Below are 22,726 nucleotides of genomic sequence, written 5' to 3'. Positions count from 1 at the left end.
TCAGTGAGGTTTGCCTTGTCCCAACGTAAATTTGCACATGTACAGATTCTTCCCATTTCTGTCTTTGAGGAAGCCTTTCACAGAGTTGTGTACATTCCACATTATTTTAGTCCCATTTTATGAATATCTACTTTTTTATTTATTGTTCCCACTGTGCGTTGATTTCTTTTTGTCTGCGCTTTTTTTGCTCTATTTATTGATTTGCTTTTCTGTGTACAGTCTGTAATGCATTGTTTCTTATTATTGTTTTATTTTTGCGTGCGCGAGCACGGAAGACCTTGTGGTTGTCCTGGATACGTTAAATAAATGATTGATTGATGATTAGTAGATTGAATAATAATAATAATATTGCAAATGCTTTGAGAAATAGGATGAAAATGTGGCTACAACGCGTCTTAGTAGCCAGCATACACGAAGCAAGTATTTCAGCTTCATCGAATACCTGTCTCAAAGGTCATGCACCTGCAGCTTTTTGGCCCCTCGGGGAGAATCTGAGCTCCCATGTCCCAAAAAACTCGCCTGACTGCACTGCAACTGTTAGCAAAGTATTTTGAGAAACTGCATATAACCATATGCATAGTTACACAAATTAATGTGATGTCAAGTTTTACCCCGTGATAACTGTAAATAATTTTACGCAATCCGACGAATGAAATCGTCTGGTGCATCAGGGAATGCTACTGTGTAAAAAGTGGGGACCATAAGCTCCGTTTTTCAGGGTTGAACGCGATAGAAATATCATGTCCCTTGTGCGGAATTCAACCACTCAGTGTGTACTTCTAACTGTACGATGCAACTTTAACCATTTCAATTGTGAAACATTACTGTGTAATCGAGAAAAATGAAACTGTCTTTTTTCAATGAAGGTTTCACTCATGGCTGCATTTTGTGTAAAAAGGGGTATCATCGTTTGAACCACGAGCGATATTTTGTTGTCTTTACTGAGTTGCGCGAAAAAATCGGAGTACAAAAGGAAGACACCTGGACATACCGCACACTAACAACTGAAACTTTATTGGAGAAAACAGACATATATATGCGGTCACGAGAACACGTGCGGTGAAAGAAAACGATTAGATGAGCAGAGAAATTGTATTAATGATTCGCTGCCAGAAAAGCTACCTCCGCGGCAAGCAACATAACCGAGGGTTGCGCGACACATGAATCACCAGCTTTGTTGATGAGAGATGCCTCTTCAATTTTCCGTGCAACCTTGTCCCCGAATCTAACTATTAGCTATCGTATCATCAAACAAGGGCGTGCAGCTGCAATCTCTACAATGCGATGATAGGTTAGAGCAAGGTTGTCTCTTTAGAGAAGCTTTGTGATCCATAATTATAATATTGAATCTAAAATAAATACCACTTTCCACCCGACAGTGGAGTGCCGTACAGCGCACAATGTCCACACTGTGAAGAAAATGAATAGATGTCTACTCTGAAAATGATTAGAAAGGTCTGCTCATTTAATCAATTTTTTTTTCACTTCACGTGTTCTCCTGACCGCATATATATGTCTGTTTTCTCCAATAAAGTTTCAGTTGTTAGTGTGTGTTGTGTACAGGTGTGTTCCTTTTTTACTTGAATTTTTTTCACGCAACTAAGTTAAGATGAATTACCAACTCGCGCAGCAGACCGCGCTTCTCTATATTATGTGCGTAAAAGGATTTAGAAATTGCTATGCACTCACTACGCAGTCTTGAGGGAATACGTGCAGTAACGTTTGTTTCCATTGCAATGGTTGGCGTGTTAGTAATATTGGTAACAACGTGTTGTGATGCCCAATGACAATGTACGCTTGTATCATGCAATATTGCGGCAATATTGCGTGTTGTGCTGTGAAATCTGTATACACTTAGCGTGTGTTTGTTAAACAAGACAGTTATTTTTTTCTGCATTTCCAACTAGAGGAAGTTAATCTTGCTTTATTTCCAAGCGTACGCATTGTTGTGTGGTAGAGCACTTACTTTCCATGCAAATGGCCTGCATGGTTTTGATCATCACTCAGATCTGAAAATATTTAATACGTGTTTTGTCAGCATTTTTCTCAGTTTGCGGCGACGGACAAGAAGATTTTTCACTCAGAACCACCGACGTTTACGCCGGAAGTTCTGCGGAACGATCTCTTTACCTCTGTTGCGTTAATGATGCAGTATTGGTAGAACGGAAAGTTGGTTACATGTACAAAAGACGCTTTTAGTGACTAGTTGGCACGAAATATCGCTAATAGCCTCCAATTCCACGCGCACAGAGACCTATAGAAACCAGTTTTAGCAGTCACGCTATAGGCCATTCCTAGTCACAATACTTGTTCGCGACAAGCTTGCAAGCAAACCAATCACTTTTGACCGAACTCCATCAAAATTGATTAAGTCCTTTAAAATATTGAGTGCACACGCATTTCAAACGCTCAACAGCTAGCCATTATTTATTTTTGACTCACTCTGGTTTAAAAAAATGAAAAATTCATTTACAAAACTCGAATAGCAATTGAAGTTTTTTCATGCTCTTTATCTTTGTCGAGGCGCAATTGATAAAGCGAAATATTTACTTTCACGGAGCAATGTCTCAGTACGCGTTGACCATAGGCTCAAGATAAGAGAAATCGCATTAAAAAGACGTACTTCAAAGTGGTTTTTTTACCAAAACAATCAGAGAATGAAACCAACTACCTTCAAGCATTGTCTCTACCATCTCAAAATATTTGTTTTATTCCATCTTAGAATGAGTGTGTTGTATTTTTTTTATATATGTATTTGTGTTGTGGATTGTGATTGAGACGACTTCGATTACAAAATTGGCCGACTAGGTACCTTTTTTTGTATTGCGATTTTTGTAAATGCTCCGCCATTGTAATACCCAATGGTTCTGTGGATAATTAAATAAATAGGTAAATGAATAAAGTCTCGATAAATAACCAATAATTTAAGCACAAACAATGTATCACTTAGGAAAAAAGTGAACTAACAGTGACTTGTGCCCACAACAAACTTCAAATATGTTGCTAAGTCACATATTTAGCAATAATTTCTTCAGAAAAATTCGAGATATAATGAGGATAACATGAACAAGTCTGTGCAGGGGATATGTTGCGCCTTTGTTCTGGAGGCGATGGTGACTGCATGTAGACCCTTTTAACAAACAGCCATATTTCTGGCTCAAGAATGATTTGTGGGGCTATAATTTATGCCGGCGACACAACTGAACTAGTATAGATGAATCATCTGAATAGGTATATATAAAGGTATCCATATAAGGCCGTATTTACCCTATGTGTAAGCTTACATATATTGGCAGATATAGATTGCTTCGGAAGGACCAAATAGACCGCAGAACCGATATGCCGTTGGTTTATTGTTAATAGAACGAGATTAAAATATATACAGAACGTGCTTCGGGCCCTTCTTCCTCGTCTTCGAGCTCCATCTTCAATCTGTTTTGTATATCTTCCCGCCGACCAGATTGAACCAAAGCAACTTTTGAGAGAACACAACAGTTGAATCACACCCTTGACCAGTTTTCCTTCATGTGTACGAAGCAAGGATGTTCTCACTAGTCCATCCTTGCCTAGGAACATTTTTTCGACTTTGCAGAGTTTCCACTGTGCTCTTTTTCACGCTTCTCTAAGCAGAAGTACACCTCCTTTTTGTATACTTGTGTGATCCTCTTTTTTTTCTGGTACATTGAAGCTCTCTCACGTACTCCTTTTTCAATCTGGTCCACTATGTTATCATTGCAGGTTTTCTTGCACTCCAGTAATTCAGCAAACTGTGTTCTCCGAGTCTGTTGTCTTCCTACGTTTTCATTGCTTGCCTGTCTCCTATAACGTCCGCCGGTGTGATGGGCTGTGTCTCGTTAGGATCATCATACACATAAGTAAGAGTCCGGTTGTTAATTACTCCTTCTACTTCAACAACCACAGTCTGTAGTTCTTCTTCATCCAAATGTCAAGCACCTATAGTTTTTGCCATGGACGCCTTAAAGCTTCTTTCATAAAATTTTCCCCACGATGGAGCTAACTCTACAATAAACTTCCATTTTATTTTCAAGCTACTGGTATATGTTTCACCCTTTAATCTTCCATCTTTATTATCTTGTTCATCTCTTTCTCAGATTTCTTGAACGCTCTTGCATCATCACTGTGAATAGTTGTACACAATCCTCTTCTACCTACGAATATTCTGAATGCTTTTATTAACGCTCCTCATAACATCAATCAACTACAGTTGTACGGCTCTTGTTACTGCACATGTAAATATCATAATGTAAATCTTTGTAGTTTTGTCGCCTTTCTCCTCTCGAGCATTCAGCGGTCCAGCAAAGTCTATACCAACTGTGTCGAATGGCTTCGTCTGTCTTATCCTGTCATCTGGTAGTAGTGAAACTTCTGCCATTGGTCTAGAAATAAACCTCCTACATGTGATGCATTTCTTTATGACATATTTCACCATCTGTTGGCTGCACACAATCCAAAACCTCGTTCATAGATGTGTCAATGTTGCCGCAACGCCATCATGCATTGTTACTTGATGCGCGTTAAGAACTAGGAGTTCTGAAAAAAGACTTTCTCTTGGTAAAACAATAGGATGCTTTGCATCAAAGCTCAATTCACTCCGCTGAAGCCTCCCTTTAACTTTTAGTACACCTTGATCGTCTTCGAAGATGTTCGCGCCGTACAGTTTCATGTTGTCATATATTTGTGTCACTGCACTTTGTAACGTTTTCTGCTGCTGCCTTGTCAGCAGAAACTCTGCCTTGTCCAATTCTTCTCCTGTGAGTTAGCCTGTTTTCTTTCTTTTCATCGGTTTCCTATATAACGCATGACCCACGCGGTAACTCTTCACGCTTTCTTGTACGATCCAAACCTGTTCACACCCATTATCTTTTCTTGACTCGTGGTGGTAGTTAAGCTTGCTACGGTCTTTTCGTCGTCTTTGTTGTCATCACTGTCCGCTTCTTGCATCATGTCATAATCGGGCCTTTGTTTTTCATTCTTGATCCACGTGAGGCCTTTCCACCATAATTCACTGTTCAGCAAACGTTTCATGTTCTTGCCTTTTGTCATCAAATTACCGCTTGATGCGGCATGTAGCGTACAAATTTGTTCTGCATATCTGATCTAGCATCTTCTTCGACGTTTTCTGCTATTTCTTGCTCGAAGTACTCTTGGATAGCTTTGTCACAGGCTGGAGGTCATCTTTATTCTCGTATAATTTTTTCGTCACCTAGATAAGACTCTTCTCGGCAATAGTGTTGTTGTCACCCACTGTTACGTTTTCCTTCCATGGTAGTCGCACTTAGTATCTTCCTGTGTTGAACTCCATTGTTTGTCATACATACTCTAGCACATGGTCATCGCTCATATTTGTTGCTGGTTTCTCATTGATTTTCATGTTTTCCAAGTCCCATTATCGCTGCAGTTAGTCGACAGTCGTGTCCGACTTGGCATTGCCCTTGAGTACCATAACAGTCAATGATTTCATTGGCAAACAATGAAGTCCAACAGGACCTTGAACCGTCCACCCCAACATTGTTTCTGTTGCCATTACTTTTGAATGAATCTCGCGAATGCCACCAGTGACTACGGCCTAGTAGTAATCTGCTCCAACTAATATCGAAACTTCCAATTTTTTCCTTCTTTATCCTTTGCTCACTGTCATCAGTCAAACAAATTCGCATCAATCTTGCTCTTTCGTGTGTTGTCAACAGTGGCGATGGTAGCACGTCTCAGGGTATAGCTTCAATATTTAGCACCTCAATCGTTACTTGCTCCGAGGTGGGCTCCTTCCTCAGGCTGACCTCGACGACTTTCATGTCTAGTTCCATCTCTCCTCCTCCAAATGATTCTACGATAATCCTTTCGGATCTTTTTACCTTGTACGCTAGTTTTCTTGACAATGTTTTGAGGATGAACGTCCTCTGGCTCCCATTGTCCAGCAGAATCCATGCGTAGCACACACTGTCTTCTCCCTCCGTCCACGAAAAGGCTGTCTGCAGTAGTATGCACTTGCGTTCACCAGACTGCTGTGTGTGCATGTTGCAGGACTTGCTGGTGTCTAATCGGTCAGGTTGCGCGCTTATACGTACTTACTTGTTCGACATCATCACCGCTTTGCTGCTATGCTCACATTCCTGCATTCCTGCAAGCGTACGTGGCCGACACAGAGATGTCGCGTGCCTTCCCTTGCATGTTTTGCAGCGTGCGTTAGCGCGGCATATCTTCGCCGTGTGGTGAGGTCTGGTGCATCTAAAGCACTTTCGCTCCCATTGCACTTATTTCTTCTATTGCATAGTATTGCTTCTTCTGCAAACTTCCGTGTAGTGTCCAGTCACCTCGCAGAAGATGCATTTTTTCATCGAGGTGCTTTGAAGCGTAGATAATCTAGTCCGCCTCATACTGTGCGGTGTCAGGGTCACGTCGTATTTTTCCTCTCGAGTTTCTTCTCTGCTGCGTATATATATCTTTAACAACTGCATAATTTCTTTCAAAATGCTCGAGTTGTCTCTTAACTCTAAACCGATTTCATAGTTACTGGTCTGTTGTCTCTTTTCTCTATCTCCTTCATTTTCATCTCCACCCTCATATCCACCGGTAGCACAGATTTTCAACAGGAGCTATCACTGTGGCGTAGCTGCCCATTTCCACTCCTTACGACTTCGATGCTCGTGTGTTTACTTGCAACGATTGGAAGAGTTTTTTCAACCCATTTACATTTTAGGACTCTTCACTGCTTCCACGTTTACTAGCTATTTTATGTAGGTCTCTCTTAAACTATCTTGTCGCCCGAAGGTTTCTTTCAGGAGAGCTACTGCAGGCTCGTAATTCTGATCAGAAAACTGCAAACCTTCAATTGGAGACTCAGCCTCCCTGCTCAGAGACGCCAGAAGGTAATTAAATTTTTTATTCTTCGGCATGTCAAATCTGTTATGCACCGATGTCTCGAGCTGATGCCAAAACCTCGGCCATGCTATTTTTTCCTATCAAACTTGATATCTCAAAACGAGAAAACTTGACAAGCTCTTGCGTCTCCGAGATTTGGTTAGTACATTGCACTGAGCTCGCCTGTTCTGTGAATATTCTCGTAGTCAGTTGCGTCATTTGTTCTAACTCGCGTATTTGCTCCTCTATTTTTGTCATTGTGGTGATGATCTTCATCTCATACTGCAAAACTCTTTCAAATTCTGCCTCCGTGTGTTCTTCAATGAGCGGTCCAATCTGTTCGTCAACTTGTCTTAGCGTCTGTGGCACGCTCTTCATCGGCTTTGAAAGTGTCATAAGTTGTGCTCGATTGGCGTCTTCTTCTATCTTCTTATCAATTTCGCTCGTAAGCGTTTTCACAATTGCTCAAAGCGTCTTCCGCTTCTTCAATAGGATCTCTTTACTCATGCTTAAAACGTGTTGAAACAGCTCTTGCCTGTGTCTGTGCCTCGACAACCGTCATCAGTCATGGTCCTTACCTCGACGGTTCATCCTTAAGCCAGACGCCGCTGTTTCGTTCTTCAATCTGTTGTTGCGAATGGGGTCGAAGTTTTTGCATCTGTCCTGAGATATCCTGGTCACGGCACCATGTCTCAGAAGGACCAGAGAGACCGCAGAAACGATACGTCTTCGATTTATTGTGGACAGAACAAGATTTAAAAATATACAAAGCGGGCCCCTGGCTCCGTCTTCTTCCTCGTCTTCGAGCTCCATCTTCAATCTGTTTTCTATACAGATGATTGCCATAAATGGCCATATACACTAACGTCCATGTATTAGTATATAAGAGACTAGATATATCATGTTCTATACGGCCCATATATGTCTAAATATGGAAGTGAGCGTATAATGTTATATAAGGCCCATATATAGGGATTCCATATAAAACCTGATATGCCCAATTCCTGATGTAGCCATATATGGCGATTTTTATATAGGTCCATATATGGGATTCTCGTAAGGGTATACATGCTTCACCATGCAACGCGAAATATTGGAGTTATAATGCGTGGTACAAGCCTTCATTGCAAACGGGCGTCAGAATATGTGATTACCATAATGGTTCCACGGTTAAAAGTCAGTACTCAACCTAAGGTGAAGTATAGTGGATGCATTGCAAGTTCAAAAAGGTTTCACTCACTAAGTGTTTGAAATGCGTACTAGGAACAGAATGTTGCTATCGCATTCAACTCCTAAAAGGGAAGCTTTAGGGTACCCTAATTTTCTTAACACCATGAAACATCGGCCAGTTCAATGTCATGCCAATCTATTTTCGCTTGCCACATGCGACATTCTAACGTGCAATGGGTAGAGTACTGACAGGATTTAGGAAACCGAGATCGGTGACTATCGGATAAAAACTGTAAAGCATAAATACAAGTATTTCAGCAGTAACCGAAGTCATGTGTTCTACTTGGCAGTTTGGCATTTTTCAACAGAGCAATCCCAAGTCTTGAAAATGCTTTAGGAAAGAACCCAAGGCTGCCATAAAATGGCGGAATATCCACTGTCGCTGCATTTGTGACTATTTGGTTTCGCAAGAATTTAATAAACACTGCATATGTTCCCGTATGATACAGGTGTCATGTCGTGTAGACATCAATGGCAGTTCTAGTGTTAGCCTCATGTTACATCACTTTTCGCGACTTTACGTTGTTATTCCTATAATTTAGCAAGTTATGATCAAGCGTTGCGTGTGCCTGGAGTAGTACACTAATAGATAGAACTTGCAGTATTCACAACACCATACCGTAAAAGGAAAATTGTTTGATAATACTGACATCTGTGCATTATATGGAGTGTTTACCTCTCGTCAGGCCATTATTGAACATTTCAACCCCAATGTAGCCGACGATCCCGGTTAGCCTATGATATGTGCAAAGTTTCTACACTTTCAAACGCGGCGATAACCTCGCCACACTCATCCCAATGCGAAAATATGCAGCATCGGCCGTTGTTCACCGAGTACTCATCGTGAAAATCGCTTCCCACAAGGCTTGAGTGATATAACATACGTTTCTTTACCTAGATTGTTCAATGAATTTACCATATTTGCTAAATTATTACTTGATTACAATAAAATCTGGACCGATTTTGAAATTTAAAATAGGATAGGTATGCCCAAGACGTGAGACAGCTCATTCAAACGTCCCCAGCACGCTTTTGTAAGCATAAATTTTATTCTATGAAACTCGCGTCTGGTGAAGTACCACATCAGACGGGTGCTTATTTCGAACCCCTGGGGTTGTTGGACCAGCATCTAAGATGAAGAAAGAAAAGGTTAACGAGGCATATGTTTTAGGGGCAAAACTCCTTATAGTGGCACCCGTTCGTCCCCCGTAGTATGTAACAACTATAACATTTTGACCTCCAAAGTGGTGCCGGTGAGAGACTTCTTCTGTGCGTTGTTGAACAATAAAAAATAGTGCTCAATGTACATGTCAATGACTGCTAATGGGGAATGAGAGAAAGGAGCATTCGGCTTTTAGTTAACGCGCAGGCTGCGATCACCATTAGCAGCCATTAGCACTATCTGACAAAAAAGGGTTGCTACGTTATACTCGCTGGGTGTAACCTCCTTAGCTTTAGAAAGGTTTAGCGAGCGTTCGGCCGCAGGGCCATGAATACAGTAAATTAGTATATACCATGAACTCGAGGTGGTTAAAAGTGGGAAGTGGACCCGAAGCGCAAGCCGTAAGAAAGTGTGCGTGTGCCACCTCTCGTTTAGTCCTTGGAATGTCCGCTGGATGGCGGTGCTTCTATAAGGGGAATATATGATGAAAAGATGCGAGATGGTGGTACTTGGAGTGTTGGATAGATGAACGAACGGACACATAGACAGATGCATGAATGGGCGCATGAACGGACGCAGGGGCGGCTGCATGAACGAACGCAGGGACGGACGCACGAAGAGACGCACGCACGGACGGGCTGATGGACGCATGGACGGTCACACTGACGGACGCATGGATGAACGGAAGCAAGAATGAATGGACGGACGAATTCTTCGCCCCACTCTCCATCATTCCCTCCGTGGATATGCTGCCATTTTTTTGTTCACTTGTTGATAGTGCTAACTCCACATAGGACTTTAATGGGGGTAAAACCAAACTCATTACCTATGAAGTTTGACAAAATATTACTGCAAGTTGAACATGAAATGCCACAGCACAATATTGATGCATACTTAGTTACGCTGTCATCTACATTATAGTGTCTGGGCATCTAGTACGCACTATATAGGAGTAGATTATGAGTATCAGAAACATCAATGTAGAAAACAATCACAATCTCATACCGTTGATAAAAGTGTTCTGATACAACACGCATTAGAAGAAAATACATCGCCCTTAAGGCTTTCGTCTCTTTTGCTATCTTTTATGACCTATGAGTTCCTGTGGTTTTGAGATGCTTGAATGATGTCAATACTTACCTAAAAAAGAACTGGCTTGACCTGAAAAAAAATATCGGCAGATCCCAAGTACCAGAGAATCGACCTTATGCAAAGCATGAGGAAAGGTGACCGTGTCGCAATTTTTTTATTGAGCGACACGTCATGAACTGACACCAAATATATGTGCAAATTTCGCACGCACAGACATATGTTAAAGAGTTGCAGATGTTCATTTAACCAGTTGTTTGCACTTGTGCAACGATGCCAACTGTGACGCGCGTATTAACAACACCAGAAGACGGTATAAAGCGCTGATGATCACGAGGACGCTGGGCCTGAACGCTGCTAAATAAATCAACTTCAGCGCATGGCAACTAACCAGAATTGACGTTAACCTGACGTGATGGCTGTATCAAAGGGCAACATACGTAATGTTTATAAAGTTGGGTAGGCAGCACTGTGACTACAATTGACGTTTCACGAAGATTATCGTCTATTTGAAAAGTTGCTCTGAGACCTGGCGTAGCTCTGAGGTACATTGCTTCATTGCCACGCAGAATGCTTAGGTTCGATTCCAGCTGAGACCCTGACATTTGTTTTCTTTCCATTCGTCGGGTTGACTCACCGATGTTGGGTATTTCTTGACGCTCGTACGTTAAAATTGCCCATTTGTGTTGTCATCGTTCCTGGGTATATACTGAGTGTCTATCACCCGTGGCACATGACCGCATACCAGTTGCACATACCCGCCCTAGGTATGTGCCACTGTCTGGCAGGAAGTGTTTGACGATGTACGCAACGAGATTGCGACATTATTCATGTCTTCACCAGCGCGTCACCTTCGTCAGACAATCTTACCCTCCCATACACTTTTTAGTTCCCGCCACGTTAAGGGGGTGACCATGAGAGCATCCAAACGTAAGCGGCTAGATAGTTAGATACGCTCCAAATCACCAAATTTCGCTAAGAAATGGTTCGCAATTAAAAACTAAGTTGCTACAAATATATGTGTGGCTTGGTTTCTGTAGAAATGAGGTCTACTCAATCTCTTATACGAACTGTTGTAGTGTGTAAGAGGACGACTTATCAAACCCGTATAGTCGCCGTAGGCGTCAGGGTAACAAGATTGAATAAAAAGTCATTGTGACGTAATGACACTATAATCCTTTATTTCAATACTGTCAGTCTGCTTTGAAGACCAAGGCAGGCAAAAATACTAATAGAAAGGTGAGCATGTAACGGAATGCGCACGTTGCAGAGTTTGACGGCATTTCATACAAGGTAATATCGTCCTCTATAGTGCAACACTGGTGTTCACAGCTGTTGTTCTCTCTAATAGAACATTACTACTTACAAAAAATGATGTGACGTGATACTTAATCACATATTTAAAAAATATCTGACGCTATCTTAAAACAGCTGGGCTCAAGTGACGTGATGACTTGGTCGTAAGACATCACCTTTTATTCAAAGATAAGCCGACCTCGGTGACTTTTCAAAATTACAGTGTTTGAAGACTGCTTTAAGAAGATGGAAAAGGATGAATGTATGAATACAATCGATTCTAAAGAGAAATCGCTTTCAAACTTCAGCCATCGTACGAAGATACTTGCATTTATTCGCAGCATGTGACGTTCGCCTCAATACATTTTATTTCATATTATTACAGCTAGGATTGATTGCGTGCCTTTTTGCTTTTTTTCATTCTCCAACCCATGATGGCAAAGCTGAAAAAACATTAAACGGCAGATTTATCTTTTGTTTTCAGGCACACTTGTTCTACCCAGTGCTTCAAATAGTGCGTGCTACTAGAGAGAGGAATGGGCTACCAACGCTTCCTGGTGTTTGTTTCGTTCAAGGCCTTCTTGACATGCCTCTCTATTGTCGGTAAATATATAAATATGGTTCTAAGTGTCCAACTTTTTTCTTATTTTTTCCGAATTTCACGTATCTGGCTTGTTGGTTTTTGAGAAAGCTTTAGATTTAATGTGAGTCTCCTATTCAGAGAAATCACATGGATGGCTAAAAGTGAATTCACAAAGCATGACCAGCTTCCTGCAGGCCAGCGTGAAGTTTTATTGAAGCCGCCTGCAATATGCCGTGGAATCTCATAATATTTTAACCGCCTCTCTATTTAAGTTCCTGGGTTGGTGGAAGGAGGAATTTTTTGTGAACACGGTCGAAAAAGTACTGAATGTGGGGTAAATAATAGTAGACATGGTGGAAACTTTAACGGTGATAATTGATGATGACGACGAGTGGAAAAAAGGCCGGCAGATAGTTGTGGTTGGCGAGCGAATGCAGGCTAATGGTGGCGATGTGAAACGTGTTTGGTGGTTGGCTTGATGCAGAAGCTGGATAAATGCAAGCTTCGTTATTGATGGTGACATAATGAAAAAGTAGATGACAGTATGTGAAATTACCTATTGGTAGTGTTTTACTCTGAAATGCGCAGAGAAATATGGTTACGGTCGAAAGAAACCAAGACCGGGGATTTCGATTTCTATCAAGCTTTTTTTTGTTCCTGCGGTGTTAAAAACGCTTCAGTTTTTGTGGACTGTAGAATGCAGCCATGAATATTTACATTTCGTTCACATACTTACACCTGTTTCACATGCGCATGTCTTGCTTTGTTGTGTTGTCTAGAAGGCTTGAAGTGTCGCTTTCAACACCGGCAGTAAATGAGTTACATCACCGCACAGTTGACGAGAAATAAATGAGCTTTTTTCACAGTTTCCGCTTTCAACGGTAGACTAGAGTACGCAGTCACTTGATGTCGCCACGCTAGGTACGCAATTCTGGCAATTCTTGCACACTCAATTACTTGAGTCGTACTCTGAAATTAACAATGTGTGTGCGACGCTGAAATGCATAAACTTTTACCTTCGACATGCGTCGAGACAAGCCCCAACGAGTGTAACTTACACCGTTCTATTGTACCCCCAGGATTTCCACTAAAGGTTGTGCACACCAACCAAGCCCGTACAAGTGTCACCCACACCACTGGGTTTACGAATACAGAATTTCTACGAGTAAGATTGACAATACAGCATAGCTGTGGCATCGTTTAGCCTGAAATAACCATTTTTTATTGTGTTCGGTGTCCGTGCAAGAAGCGACGAACATCAATGCGACGCCGTTTCAGCACTTCCAGCAAACGTACGCCTCCGCTTATCGCGAGCAGCTGGTCACACTTGCTGGTACTCATCTGGCTCTTATGCAAGAACACAGACTTGTCAATTCATATGCTAACTGAACCAATATGATAACATATAGTTTCCGGCGCACTGCAATTGTTTTGGACAAGCCGTTATGTAGTTGTTGCTGATGATAGAGCTACAGCAGCAGTTCCGAACGACTGCACTGCACGTACGTTGCGCAAAAAGAAATCACAATACTCATTTAATTGTGTGGGCGTATCTATTAAATAAGCCTAGATGAGTCACATAGCCTGAACAGATGTCACCCTTTGATACGAGTAAGAAACGAATTTTAAACTTGACAGTAACCGCCGGTAAACTGCACCTGCTCCTCAGTACACTTGATTTTTACAGCGAAAGCTGTTGAGAGATTAAAACTCGGGTCACGCGCGGCGCCGTAGTTATCCACCGCTGCCACCACCGCCGCCGGTGTCCGTCACCACCATAACAGAAATAAGAAGAAAAATCAAAGCATATCCGCGGAGGGAATGATGAGTCGGGCTAAGCGTTCGTCAGCTCATCCATGCTTCGGTCCGTCCGTTCGTTCTTGCTTCCGTACGTCCGCGCGACAATTCATGCGTCCGCTCATCTGTCCGTGTGTTCATCCATCCGTACGTCTGCGCGTCCGTCCATCCATACGTCTGCATGAGTGTCCATCTTCTAGTATGTCTCTCTGTCCATTCATGGGTCCATCTAGGGAACACTCTAAGCACCGTCCTTTCGCATCTCGCATCTCCTGTGGCACATACCCGCTCCACGCGTCTGTTCATCCGTTCGTCCGTCTGTTTATCTGTCTGTCCGTCCGTCAATGCGTCTGTTCATGCGTTCATCTAGTGAACACTCCAAGTACCGCCATCTTCCATCTCGCATCCCGCTGGCTAGGTACGACATTAACGGAGGATGAACAGACCTATGCCTTAAAAAGCTTCGCTCCTGAGAGACCTAATACCAAGGGTTCAGAGGATACCAAACCCGGGTACGCTGTGAGCCGGGTCCATTGCGTACTAGCCCAGTATTCTATCGCTGAGCTACACCGGTGCTTGAGAATTGTTGTCAAACTTGCCTTAGACAGGCTTGATGTCGGGAAAGGAATAACGTTAATATGAGTGATAAAGCGTTTTAGAACACAGAAAGACCAACCAGGAGTTACGCAGTGCGAATAGTGTAACGAGTTGGTCGCCTGATGCTCCAACCCACTACAAAAGATTGTGCTTGATCACCTATTAGTTGATGCGCATACCCATTTTAATTACGATTCCTCATCGTTGTGACACAATGCATGAACAGCTGGAACGAAATACCTTTAATTTTTACTCAATAGCACGCTTCTCGAATTACGAAGGATAGCATAGAAAATGCCTGCCTACTACTTAGACATTATTATTATTATTATTATTATTATTATTTTATATTAATAATAATATTATTATTATTGCTGTAGTGGGTGCCCGGCAAGTTTGCTTGCAGTAGTTTGGGTTTATTGAATGTGCATAATATAGTAGCAAGTGCACATCTTGTCTATCTCGAGTGTGCGTCAAACAAAAGAGATGTTGAACGGTCATTTAGTACGCTGATCAGTCATTTTACAGTGAACTTGCATTTGTCAGCTAAGGGCAGTGTTTAGTGTATTATGTTGGGAAGCGGAAGATTATACGTTAGAAAACTCATGCTAGTGTCGTTCTTTTCTTCACGGGTTAATTTTTTTGCATTGCTATCTTTAAAATCATATTTTCTCTTTAGTGGCAGCTCGTCATGATGGTTTTGACGCCGTTTCACGCTCCAACATTGTCGACACTTCAGCATCCACCATATGCCAGCATACATCATACGCCACAAATATTTTCAGCACCAAAATTTACCACGATGGTGGATGATGCAATGCACCATTCCTATAGTGGACGTTTTTTTCGATAGGGAGATATTCACTATTTTAAAAATTTATCGCTTTTTATCCCACCCCACCTTAATAATATATATAGGAATATTATTATATATGGAATAATATATATAGGTGAAAACGGGACGTCTGATTAGAAGACACCCGCTTGTGGGCACTGTGGGTCAGTCTTGCAAAGCGGAGCATCTTTTAGTATGAAGATAATGAGGTATGACCAGTGACCACTTTCGGCCATCATATGTAGTTGCTGCGATAGAGGAGAGAAATGCGGATCTCGAAAATAATGTTCGAGAAGCAGCAGAAGTCTACGGGCTGGAAAGAATTCGCCGAAGAACGCTGATCCAGTCAACCTCACGTTGCTGAGATGCCTTGTTGCACCCTGCTGGGAACAAAATCACCTCATCCATGGCAGGCAGCCCGGCCGAACTTTGGGTTGATACAGGGAAGTGTGATAATGCGTCGGTATTGGTGTGACATCGGCAAGACATGTTGACAACACGCAGATACGAATCTTACTACCGTAATGCGCAGTAGCCCGACAGCTAAACAGCCAGAAGGGTCCTTCAACGTGAATAGCCAACAAAAGACATGAAGACCTGTGACTACGTTGAAAAAGCGGCCATATTAATGAGGTTTCAATGCATCTAAGGCCCAAATTATAGCAAGACACCTCTGGTCTATCACAGAATTATTCTTCTCTGCTTTAGTAAGGCTACAGCTTGCGTACGTCACCACGTACCCTGGGAATTCTGATTTACGCTAAGCGAGAATGGTGTGGCAAACATCAATGGTGTCGGTGTGTAACTCAATCAGTGATATACGGTAGAAGTCATGCAGGATTGAAGTTTGGGTTTGGATGCAGGATTGGACTTTTCGAATCACTTCACAGAAGTTCATTCAAGAGTGATGTGGTCATCTCTAATTCTAAACAAAGCAGCAAAAATACAAACAGGGGCTCCAAATCTTTTCGAGAGACGCAGATAGAGGAAAGTCTGCAACTGCCCGAAACTTGGCAGCGTTTGGAAGAATACAATTTTTGAAGATGACATGGCAGAAGATGGTGAGCTGCCTTGCGCCGAAGCAGAATTTATTCCAGTTCAGCTGAAGGCCAGCATCAGTTAGGTACTGCAGTGTTTCCGCTAGCCTGCAGAGATGTATGGGAAAGTCTGGTAAAAATATAACCATGCCAACTAAGTAGCACATGCACATTTTCTACTTCAGACCATGCTATACATTGTTGATCATTCACTCGAATGTCGAGCGAATGTTGCAAAAACCAAAAGGTATGACACGCAATTCGTAAGGGAGCTTAGGTGTGATCAAAGTCGTTTTAGGATGGCATTTAAGGTACCATGGCGACTTGCCAATAGCCGCTTCGTAAATTGATAAAAGAGAAAGGTTCTGCGCCTGGGAGGCAATGAAGGGCATTGTCAAACTTGGTGAAATGTTATCGTCTTTTCAGTGAATTTGTTAAAACGACGGTGATTAACAGAGAAGCGAGAACCAGTAATTTTTTTGGCGAGAACGACTGGAGATGCCCAGGTGTCATTCGAAGGCTGGATGACGATACGCTCGGGTATGTCAGCAACTTGGTCATTGAAAACGTTGTGCCATGTCGTAGACACACGTAATGTCTTTGTTGCAGTGGCGCATTGGTACCCGAGTCAATGCTCTGACGTACAGCTAGCGTGTGGTGGAGGGAAGTATGCTGGCAGTCAAATAAGAAACGGAACTTGTGCAGGCGCCTTTGAAGCTAGGAGCATTGCGACACAGCTAATGTGTAGATTATGAAGCTGCTCTTTACTGCATGCATAGTAGTCTGTGGCGGAAAGGCACACGTAACTCCGGCGACTTCGTTTTCCGTCGACAGACCAGCCAGCATATCAATGGTTGTAAAAGGGTAATGAATGTAAACGTGGTCGAGCCACTCACCACGAAGCAGTGTAACAGGATATCACAACTGGTTCGAGACGAGAAGTCTGCTGGTGCTGTCATGAATTCCCGAAAATGTGTAAGGCAATGGTGAAGACTTGCGACGAATAAAAACGGCAAATGACATAACAAGAGCGTTCCTTTCAGCACAAGCATTGCAAGATTCGGAGGAGAGGGCAAAGGAGTGTGATGGTATGATAACGTCAGCCGTTATAAATATTTATCCCCGGTTTCAAGAGCGTCAAAGAACGGGGCGTCGCAAAGTACTTCGAATGCCTTCTGAGCGCTAGTAAAGTTGATGACAGCCTTATTAGCGGAGACAAAGACCCAACTAGGAATTAGGTCGTGAGAGCAGGGATTCAAAACTAGCAGTTCGACGATGTAAAGGAGGCCGTCAATGAGAACGATAATAGTACAGGCAGCGGCCGGTGTCACGCACTCTGCGTTTTCTGTATGAAGCAACGTGCTCAGTGGTAGCTTCCTAGCTTTCGTAGCAAGTGGCCCAGTTTTGCATTGATAACTGAAAGAGCAGCACCCGTGCCGAAAAGGGGAATGCAGTGAGGCTGCCGACATATCCATCAGGAATATTCCTTGGGGGATAGAGAAGCCTTGTTCCTTTCACATACGACGCAGTTCCTGGCTCTGGAACTTAGTAATTAGTTTTCCTGCATGGCCAAGAATATTAATGACGCACGAGTGATGATCAGCCGTGGTTAGCAGGAGGGTGGTGTCATTGTACGATGATATCTGGCCGTGGTTCTCAGATACTGAAGAGGCATAAGATCCAATTCGAAGATTTGAAGGTACCTCTGGTGGTAGAAAGGGTCTCGCCGACAGCAAAATTGCACAACTTAGAGGGGCAGGTGACAGGCAGAACAGACTGAATGGTTTTCGGAAGCAGGCATTCTTTTCTATTCTCGAGATACATTGTCTAATCAAACCGCAGAACGCAGTCACATTGATGGTTGCGATACAAAGGTATGAAGAGGAGGCCGTGCAGCAATTGGAGCATAGCTTCATGGCACATTTACCTCTGCGCAGGCAGCAGGAGTCAGCAACCGCGAAGTGCCGCGGACAGATGACAGAGCCGTGCTGGCAGACTTGCTCTCGGGTGACCTGGCGAATGTTAGCTGGCAGAGGTGACGGTTCTTGGCCAACTGTTAACAACAGCGAAAGATTGTGAGTGACCTCCGCACAGATAACCTGTCCTTCATCTGAGATAGCAGTGACTGATAGTCGGGGGAGGTAGTCAGGCTCGTGATGGTGTCGCCCTAAACGTTAGGGCGCCGCGTGAAGAGACGTTCTATTCGGAGCTCATCAAAACTCTGGCATGGCAGGAGAAGTTTAAAAACTTCGAGAGCAGCATTCGAAAGGCGTCATCGGAAAATGCCCTTCATGATACTGCGTACCTTCTCAGGTTCCGCCATCGTCGCCGTAACACGCCGGCTGAGGTCGAGCATTGCCTCAATGTATATGCTCAATGTCTCACTACTTTCTTGGAAGTGGCTTCATAGTCGTTGTTCTGCTCCACGTATGCGCAAACCAGGGAATTTGAAAACAGCTGCCATGCCCGTTTCGAAAGTGGCCTAAGTGGGGATATCGGCCTAATGGTTTTAAGATTGAAGCATCTTAAGCCGTTAATCGTATGTACCATGTCCTAAGAGTGATCGTATAAGCGAGTTGCATTGCATTGCATGTAAATAAAAATGATGTCACAGCATATATACCGAGTGATTGATGATGAGGGCGGTGAAGCCTGCATCAGTCCGTTCATTCGTGCATCCTTCTGTATGTCCTACAGTTCGGGCGTTCGTGCAGCCGTTCATTCATGTATCCGTCCATGCGTCCACCTGCTCGTTCGTCCGTCCATTCATGAGTCCGTCCGCTTCACCCTACTGGCCATCATTCACCTCTTGGATATGCTGCGAGTTTTTGTACAACAGCTTGTCGACATCCGTTAAAATGAACATCACGGTACTGTGCTTCAAGGCGTCGTCCTATATGTTGGTAGAGCTCAATTTTGCATAGATTTTCAGCCAATTTTTCAAGTATTTCTTGTCGGTATCACTGAAAATCTCGGACTCCTGCCGATTCTGGGCACTGGGACACATGAGTGGTGAAGCTGGTGAGGGTGTTGAGACAGCGTCGTGAGGCATGACAAACGGTTACTTTTTTCTACGCAATTTTATGGCTGGGAAAACCTCAGCAACGTCCGTCCAAAAAATATTCGGAACGCGAGGCAAAAAGACGCAGTGACATCAAAACAATAGCAACAAGCGTTGCAGCAGCGTCAAACAAGGCAGCTCTAGCTCATGCCTCACACAAAACAGTCGTTGTGGCTGCATCAGTGGACCTCTTCGTTACAGAACATTCGTAATAGGAAGCTTCGCTTAAACATCATATTTTAATTACCAATAGGTAACGTATACTTGGAAGGTTTTCATAATATAAATCTTGGAACGTTATTGTATTTGTAGCAATCAGAATATTGTTGCAAAAATAGATTGTATTCATTATGTTTTCCAAAATCGAGCGGTTATGGGAAAGAAAAGTGAGTGACCGCAACTTTTCAGGTCTGACACACGTTAATTCTAGAATTGTGCAGTCAACATAGGATCATCAGACAAAACGCCAAGGAACATGGGATAAATAAACATAACCTAAATTCGTTGTAACCTGAAACTTTGAGCCGAACTACAATAAAAAGCCTCGAACCTCGATATTCGTTCTCTCGATTAGATTTCAACTTCGCCAACCTTGTGCGACATTATTCTGATAATAAAATGGTGTTGACAAAAGAGCGCTTCATGTTCCTGTTGACCAATCATACTACATCTCCAGTTCTTAAAATATATTTGTGAGAAAGGTAAATACCATGGTATTGGTATTCAGCTCCGTTTACAAAACATGATGTGAAAAAAGTGCTGACACACATAATATGCATCTCCCATGAAATATTTTATATAATTACGGTTTCGAAAATATGAACATACTTGCTAAGTGGGCATTCAACGTATGAATAAAACAGCAGATAGTTTTGAGGAGACAAATGGGTATGGGTCTGCGGGGTTAGTGCTAACGTCTTAAAAACAATTACAATGCCGCGGTTGAGAATGTGGTTGAAATTATTAATTATTGCAATCACGTTTCGTTCACATTCAGTAACGCTAATCTTTTTTTTGCATTTACAGAATGCACGCAACAGCAAGTTGGTTTCACAATTGAGGCATACGTCGTTGTCGACAGCGTATTAAATAGGCACATAAAAGAGGCAGGAAACACAGTGCAGATGTATCTGCTTCAGTTATCTAGGCAGGCAAGTATACAATGCCTATGACTGCAGCAGTTTTCATGAGTAACTCTTCTGAACGTTAACACTGAAGGCCACTTTTTTTAGAGAACAGGTTATTGACTAATTTTCGTGTTAAGGGATCTATTTGGCACTGTCTTGAATTAATGCAAGAAATTGGCGGCTAGTTACACTATTTAGGCGGCAAATGTGACAGAAAAAAAGATCACTATGTATCTGAATAATTATACCGGCAAGGGTCACAATTCTCGCTTGACATTAGCTTCAGTGTGGGTGACCGACATCATTATTACTTTAATGACTGGAACAGATTGCAATATTTTGTATCTCTATAACGAAGAATTGGCTCCCGAAACAAAGCTGACAACACCAGTCAAGGAGGTCCGGCTCACTCAACGCACATAACGGTGACGCATGCAGCCTCTTTTGAATCCCAAAACTGGGCCCGCCTTTCTCATTCATCTGACCTGGCATCAAGGAACTCCTTTGTTTTCCCTCGCATAGGAACCGGATACGGGACAAACATTTTCGGGACAACGAAGAAAGCATCGCCGAAGATGTACTCGTCATAAACTCTGAAAATGAAGAGTTCAAAGGCGAAGGTCGGTGGTGCTTCATGCGTCATTGACATAGTTGCACGTGTTCAAGACGGGTTTACGTAGGAAAACAATAAACATGCTCGAAAGTTTACGGAAGGACTACCTGAGGGACGAGGCAGAAGAGGAGGAGATAGTTGGTGCTCTTTGCAAGTCGCAGCCTAGACGCCACAGGGTTTGGGTTTGGATGACGTTCATGGGAAAGGTGGTGTCATGTTGGCTATTCTGTTACTCATAGATGTCCACCTTCCTGACGGTGCGATAGTCTTGGGCAGCCATAAGAGCTGCTCTGATCTACCGAAGCCCAGACGGAGAAGCACGAGTGGCTGTATTGATTGTGCTGCAGTAACGAAAAATCTATACATTCGACTTAAGAGCAAGACGACGTTGTGATGCAGCAGCACGCTCACGAAGTAATCTTCGCGAAGATGAGATAGATATTGACTTGACCGGTTCTCCGCTAGAGCAAACTGGCTGGAGCAAACTGACTGAGTGCAGCCCGAATGCTGCTGCCCATGGCCTTTGTGGGGCATGGACGCCGACGGATTCTGCTGGGCGTTCCCACAACCTGATTGACGAGTCTCTGACGTTACCAAATCCGAAAATTTTCATCCTTTTGTCTCTTTCTGCGAACCAACTATAGAATCTTTTTAAACACATCTCGTGTACACAAGAAAGATTACATGAGTTGAAAGTGGTACATTCAATGATGGTTATGCTTTCTGTCGACTGGTCTCTCATCATTTTAGGTATGTGCTAGCGGTATTGCTTCCTTGATAATTTCAAGAACGTAGCTGTGTTGGTGGCCTAATAAGTGGTGCCACAGGAGAGTGCATTCACCAGAGCTCTTATAGTAATCTTGAAGACGTAGCATTCAAAGATGCACCCAAAAAAGTAAGGGAAAATATTCGCAGCATTCCCGCGGGTGGAGAGGCTGCCGGCCTGCCAGCCTGCCTGCCTGCCTGCCTGCCTGCCTGCCTGCCTGCCTGCCTGCCTGTCTGCCTGCCTGCCTGCCTGCCTGCCTGTCTGTCTGTCTGTCTGTCTGTCTGTCTGTCTGTCTGTCTGTCTGTCTGTCTGTTGGTCGTACTTTCTGTCTGTCTCTCAGTCTGTCGGACTTTCTGTTTGTCTCTCAGTCTGTCGGACTGTCTGTCTTCTGTCCACCCATCTGTCAACTATACGAAAACCCCTAATGTAATCTAGTGAGAATATTTCCAAGGACATATAAACACAACCCCTACCATTTAGCAATTCATTAACTGGGGGTGGATACATACCACTACTACTACAGACGAGGGAACAACCCACAACATAAGAAGCTTCGCCCCTATAAAAAGAAAATCCTGTAGTGTGCACCCAAACTTCTTATTGTTACAACATCATTTCTGCCCTAAAGGTTCGTTTAAAGTTCAGAAGAAGAAT

General features: G+C 43.0%; 1 protein-coding gene across 3 annotated transcripts in view; it reads left to right on the top strand.

Annotated features, from left to right (window-relative positions):
- The window catches only part of LOC119185208 (uncharacterized), a 72,746-nt gene that overhangs the window by 11,386 nt on the left and 38,634 nt on the right, over positions 1 to 22,726 (top strand). For all 3 annotated transcript variants that reach the window (XM_075871481.1, XM_075871479.1, XM_075871480.1), the window contains exons 2-3: positions 12,141 to 12,259; positions 20,593 to 20,717. In XM_075871481.1, the coding sequence (XP_075727596.1) occupies positions 12,193 to 12,259; positions 20,593 to 20,717 (192 nt within the window). In that variant the 5' untranslated portion in view covers positions 12,141 to 12,192. The remainder of the gene's footprint in view (positions 1 to 12,140; positions 12,260 to 20,592; positions 20,718 to 22,726) is intronic.

This window comes from Rhipicephalus microplus, chromosome 8 (genome assembly GCF_043290135.1).
Source record: "Rhipicephalus microplus isolate Deutch F79 chromosome 8, USDA_Rmic, whole genome shotgun sequence".
Lineage (NCBI taxonomy): Eukaryota > Metazoa > Arthropoda > Arachnida > Ixodida > Ixodidae > Rhipicephalus > Rhipicephalus microplus.
This window is presented reverse-complemented; position numbering and strand designations above follow the sequence as displayed.